A 6,672-nucleotide genomic window follows, 5' to 3' on the forward strand; every position below is an offset into this window, starting at 1 on the left:
CTGCTGTGTTTTTTTTACTTTCGGCGTTATTGTAAGAGTATTATAATTACCATTACATCAATGCTGCGCACAGATTTAACGTTAAAGCTAATTTAAACGGTTTGTAAACAAACTCAGGCTTTTGAAATAAAGTTCTGTTAGCAAAACAAAAAACACAGAGACTGAGTGAACTCAATCTCACCATCTTTAACTCAATAAAAACAACAGAAAAAAATTATCTGATGACACTGCCTTAGTGGGTCTACTTAATCAGGGCGATGATCTTGCTCTAAGAAGGGAGGTTCAGTCTTTTTCCAGCTGGTCTTAAAGGGATAGTTCGCCCACAAATGATATTTAGCCCATGATTTACTCACCCTCAAGCCGTTCGAGATGCATATGTCAATCTTTTTTCAGACGAACACATTTTCAGTTATTTTAGAAAATGTCTTAGATCTTTCAGTGGTTAGAATGTGAAGCAATGGGGTCCAGCTCGTTGAAGTCCGCAAATGAGCATGCATCCTTCACAAAAGTAATCCATCCGGCTCCAGGGGGATAAACGAAGGCCTTCTGAGGGTAATCCGTGCGGTTTTGTCGTAAAAATATACATATTTAAAACTTTATAAACGAAAATAACTGGCTTCCGGTGGCGGTCGACGCGCGTTCACGGAGATGGATGCTGGCGTATGACGTAGGACGTAGCGTAGGAAGCGTCGTGACGTAGAACGAACGTAGAGTTTTGTTTTGCTCTGCTCTCTGGCTGCGCTGTCACGCTCGTTCTACGTCACGACGCTTCCATCTCCGTGAACGCACGCCGACCGCCCCCGGAAGCCAGTTATTTTCGTTTATAAAGTTTTAAATATGTATATTTTTATGACAAAACCGCACGGATTACCCTCGGAAGGCCTTCGTTTATCCCCCTGGAGCCGGATGGATTAGTTTTGTGAAGGATGCGTGCACATTTTCGGTCTTGGAGCAGCTGGACCCCATTGCTTCACATTCTAACCACTGAAAGATCTAAGACATTTTCTAAAATAACTGAAAATGTGTTCGTCTGAAAAAAGATTGACATATACATCTCGAACGGCTTGAGGGTGAGTAAATCATGGCTTAAATATCATTTTTGGGCGAACTATCCCTTTAACTTCTATTGGTCTTAACCTAGACTTATTGGGAGGGCAGTATGTGCACAGAGGGTTTTTTAACAGGTGTATAGATAGGGTTGGCAACCGTTCCGTATAATACGGAATCGTCCCGTATTTGACACATAAAAGTCTTGTTCCGTATTGAACTGATAGATTCTCAAAAAAACGCACTTTGTTCCGTATTTTTGAGAATCAGTACAGTGCAAATCCATGACAGACACATCAGACTATGAACGAAGACAATTGTAGGTGTTGGAGCTATTTTGCACTTTGTTTATTTTAGGCTTAAGTTATAGTTTAATTTATTTCTTTTCTTTTCTTGCTAAAAGTTAACTTGCTTTATTTTGCATTTATGCTTATTTTCTTGTTTATTTACATTGTCGTTTATTGGTCACGTGGTGCTATGTTAATTTGCATAAATAGGTCAAGGTGGGAGGAACCAGGAGGGCTGCCAGGGCATATGGTTTTTTACCACAGCGTGAGAGAGGCAACAGGAAATGTCTGTGAGCTTGCTTATATGTGTAAATAAACCTCCTCGAACTCATCTTTTGCTATGGACATTAGTTTATTTTGGTACCTCTAACCATGAGTAAAGCCTAACCCATGACGTAGCCTCAGTGGCCATTTGAGAAGTTTGGTATTATTAGTTTTGTTTAAGTTTATGGACAAATAGCCACTACAGTATAGGCTATGATAAAAAAAAAAAAAAAAAAAAAAAAAAACCACGGTGCGGTATTAATTTCTCCCTCTGTTTGTCTATGATCAGCGTAGCCTTTTTAACATCTACATCATGAATGCCCTTTTAATTGGTCGTTTCAGTCATTGTGAATCACGTATCGTAGCAACGATGACGACAAGTGACAACAGCGGGAAATGTAAAAATGACTACCTCCGGCGAAAAAGAAAAGAGCACAAAAATATACATACATGTGTTGTATTGCTTGAATGCAGTATTTGAGTGCAATATTTTATATTTTCTTTATTAGCTGGTTTTTTATGTATGTTTTGCACTGGAAAGAAAGTTAACTATAACTATAATGGAAGTATAATTATATAAAGATAGCACTACACTTCCTTAAAATGTTGTCTAATTAAATTAAAAATATAATTTTTTGCACTGGAAAGAACATTCTAGAAGTCTAATTCTATTGCATAAGTTCGCACAAGGCTACAGAAAACTGTTGTGTTTATTTTTCTTCAAATGCAGTCTAAGCCGATGAGTTTTGAATGATATATTTTGTTTAAGTTAAAAATAAAACGTATTATAAACTAAACAAATCCATGGTTCATTGTTGGCAAAATGATCATGATAGCCTTTATATTTCACATCTATGTGGTTCAGTCTTGTATTGATTAGGCCTACTTTGCTATTCTATAAATATATAGGCCTATTATAATATGCTATAATGTATGAAATATATTTATCTAAATATCAATTAGTTTCCACAATATTCGCATGAAGTCATCATTTCAGGGGTTATTTAAAAAAAAATTCTTCTGTGGGGGCATGTCACCGGGATTTATCACGAGTAGGTCCATTTGATTTTTTTAGCAGCAAATCTTGTGACTCTGTTCTATTACTGGCGCGAGAGCTATGCCTAGTGGTCATTAGTTTAAGTAAGGGATAATGCCCGACGAGGTGTCCATTAACAGAAATTAATGGACGACGTGGAGGCGTGAACCGTCCGACGCGAAGCGGAGGCAGTTGCTTCCGCGAAGTCCATTAATTTCTGTTATACCATGGTCTGGGTGAATACTCGATTCTGATTGGCTGCAGGGTGTCCATTAAAAAGTGATAATGTACACCTAGGAAAGGCGTCCCGTCAACATTATGAAGCTGCAGACTCGGAGCCTGCATCTACAGTCCCGCACCCAGAGTCCCGCATTCTCAGACCCCTCGTTTTTCGAGACAGCGCCTCCCGCTGTCCAAAAGATCGTATAACACCCTTATCCAAATGCCATTGAAAACAATAGGATGCAATACGGTCTTGTTTTATTTAAAGTTATCCAAATAAATATTTGCGTTCCCTGCTTAATGCATGTGCCAAAAAAACTCATTGTGTTCTCTGACTAACAAATTACCCAGTAGTTATTTTTTGAGCGTGGGTGTAATTGAAAGAAAATTACTGACTGATGGAAGGGATACAATTACAGATTGAACTATCTTCTGAAAAATATTATGTGATATTATATTGCAACAATGTTTTTTATTTATTTATTATTATTCAAATTCCTATTTTCTTTCAGTTCAACCTATAATGGTCTAATTAACATTATAGTATACCATGCTAACATAAAAAAAAAAAACTAATTTATAAGTCGTTTTGGATAAAAGCGTCTGCTAAATGAATAAATGTAAAATAAAATGTAAATGCATAAGTAATAAGTAATAAGTAATAATACTTTCTGGTAGGCGAATGTTCCTTCTTTTTTCATTCTTTTTGCAATCGCTGTCAAATTCCTCAACGTCACAAATAAAAGATGAATGCCGATGAATGCAGATGAATGAAAGTAATTTTAATACTTACGTTTTATAAGAACTAATTTAAGTAGTCTACATAAATTATATAGGCCTAAAGTAAAATAATTACTCCGACATTAATTAGGATAATTCAATTTATAGTTTAAAAAAAGGTCAAACGGTAAATCTGATTAAATAATTAATGATGACATTCTTTGATATTAACACACTTAATGTATTTAATTGGTCTACTTTAATGTCAACTAATTTTAATAAAAATTTTTACAACATGCTTGTCTACAAAAAGTCCAAGGTTAAAGGATAACTTTCAAAATATTTTCAGGGAAAAAAGGCGAAAAAACATACATTAACGGCTCAAATTTAACTATCTTTACAAATATGAAATGGACTATACGTTGGTGTATCGATGAGCTATGAAGTAGTTTGATTAAAAAAGAAATCGAATGAGTATGATTCGCTAAATAAAATTAAATTTGATAGGAGGCGCTGTCTCTAAAAACAAGGGGTCTGAGAATGCGGGACTCTGGGTGCGGGACTGTAGATGCAGGCTCCGAGTCTGCAGCTTCATACTACTCGTCAATTTGCCTGATGACTTTCTAAATAATTGCGCTGGCTCAAACTCACCGATCAACTGCTGCGGTCGGGTCGCTGTGGCCACGTTGCTTGGCAACGCCTGTATACGGGAGATATTAAATAGTGCGCTCGACTTAATAAATAAAAACCCTCACGATTTTTACTCTAAAACACATTAAAGTATTATTAATTGATTAAATATTTCTTTCTTTCGTAAGTGACCATGGTATAAGCGGGATACCATGCACCTCCGCTTCGCGTCGGATGGTTCACACCTCCGCGTCGTCCATTCATTTCTGTTAATGGACACCTCGTCGGGCATTATCCCTTACTTAATGGACACCTCGAAGGGCATTATCCTGCTTAGTTCTTTTGTTTCTCTTTTCTTCAGTGATTCTGCTTGTTATCATTAGGTGTCAATAATCAAACAATCATCACTTAATTAATTACTTAATTAATTATCTAATTAACTCTAATACTGCTTCAGTGTAACTTTTAACACCCTGCTGGTGGTTTCCATATGAACACCGAGCAGTGTTAATTTAAGACCGGGGAATTTACTGTGTAGGATATGCAATTTCAGGGACCACATAGAAGAATATAACGCTGAGAATATTAAATTAATCTCTTACAATGCTGCTGTTCCATCTGGACATTTTCAGAATTACAAGCATGCTTTTGATTGCATCTCCAGAGGTACTTCCACCACTTTGACACTTGGCGTGCGTTCATGGAGATGGAAGCGTCGTGACGTAGAACGAGCGTGACAGCGCAGCCAGAGAGCAGAGCAAAACAAAACTCTACGTTCGTTCTACGTCACGACGCTTCCTACGCTACGTCCTACGTCATACGCCAGCATCCATCTCCGTGAACGCGCGTCGACCGCCACCGGAAGCCAGTTATTTTCGTTTATAAAGTTTTAAATATGTATATTTTTACGACAAAACCGCACGGATTACCCTCAGAAGGCCTTCGTTTATCCCCCTGGAGCCGGATGGATTACTTTTGTGAAGGATGCATGCTCATTTGCGGACTTCAACGAGCTGGACCCCATTGCTTCACATTCTAACCACTGAAAGATCTAAGACATTTTCTAAAATAACTGAAAATGTGTTCGTCTGAAAAAAGATTGACATATGCATCTCGAACGGCTTGAGGGTGAGTAAATCATGGGCTAAATATCATTTTTGGGCGAACTATCCCTTTAACTAACTTATTAAAATGTGTATTATTTCCTTTGTAAGAGAGATACGCCTGGTCTTGAGATTTTTCTGTGCATGTTCACATTTGTATTAATTACAATATTTAGCTTCACATTACTCCAGCAGCTGAGCTTTTACAGTACCACAATATATGAGTATGTGGGCAGGGTGGGCAGTATTTGGTGTGTATGACCTATAGTATCTGAGTGTGTGACAGACTCACGTATATAAGGTCGGAGTTGTATCGCTCCTTGAGGTTGTGTAGTACAGATGCCTCGTTCAGGCAGGTGAGCTCGGTCATGTTCTCCACCTTATTGAACTTGAGCGGGTTCATTTTCTGGATGGCATCCTTGTTGACTCGCACTTTCATTTCCGAGTCGACAAGCTCCACCACCACCTCGTCCCCGTGCTCCTCCTTCACGGAGCCCGGCTCGAACCCCTGCCGCTCTGACGGCACCCACACCAGCTTCTTGGTGGCCCAGTCGGCCTGTGCCAGCGGGTTGCTGACCAGGTTGCAGTCCACATGAAGGGACTTGTCGGCATCCGACATGGTTGCTGGAAGTGACAGAAGATGATAGAAGTGCTCAGAATGTTATGGCTAGTACCCCATATGGGAAACTAGTGCTTATATTTTTCAATATACTGCAACACAGTAAATTCCCCAGTGTTAAATTAACACGGGTTAGCTGGTACCCTCTGACGTCACAGGGCACCACAACTTTCAATAAGAAAATTCAACTGCAGTGGCCACGTAAAACGTAGTGTTAGAGAGAACAGCTGTTAGAGAAAAACTAATGTTAAACAGTATTGTTAAAAAGTCAAGAGCCCGACCAAAGCACACACTGATCGCCATAATGGTGACATCAAACAAACTATTACTTTCAAATAAATAATCTTAACCTCTGTTAATTCTTAATAAGAACTTCTGTAGATGTCTGACAGAAATAAAGTCAGTCTGGTTAGTAATAAGTGAAGCTGATAATGCTGTATGTGGAGTTGTTTAATCAGATCTTGAGAGATTTAATGTATTTTATCTTCAGTTGATTTCATCCAAGGCTGTGGCTGGAAGTAGTTCTTGTGTTTCTCTTTCCTTCAGTGATTCTGCTTGTTAACAGCAGGTGTTCATCAATAATGCACAATCATTATTCAATCACTTAATTATCTCATTACCTCCAACACTGATTAAGTGTTACATTAAACAGCCTGTAGTGTGCACACTTACAGATGGTGGACAACCAAAATGCCTATTACCGCCGATCACCGCGGCGAAAATAAACCAGCCGCATTTCAAAGT

At 38.5% G+C, this 6,672-nt stretch overlaps 1 protein-coding gene across 1 annotated transcript in view; it reads right to left on the minus strand.

The window, feature by feature from the left end:
• The window catches only part of LOC311304483 (myosin-9-like), a gene marked incomplete at both ends in the record, with an annotated part of 49,254 nt that extends 43,326 nt beyond the window's left edge, over window positions 1–5,928 (minus strand). Inside the window, one exon of the mRNA XM_084431493.1 lies at window positions 5,602–5,928. Within this exon, the coding sequence (XP_084287619.1) occupies window positions 5,602–5,928 (327 nt within the window). The remainder of the gene's footprint in view (window positions 1–5,601) is intronic.
• Window positions 5,929–6,672: the final 744 nt, after the last annotated feature.

The sequence above is a fragment of the Rutilus rutilus genome (assembly GCF_951802725.1).
Source record: "Rutilus rutilus genome assembly, chromosome: 1".
NCBI lineage: Eukaryota > Metazoa > Chordata > Actinopteri > Cypriniformes > Leuciscidae > Rutilus > Rutilus rutilus.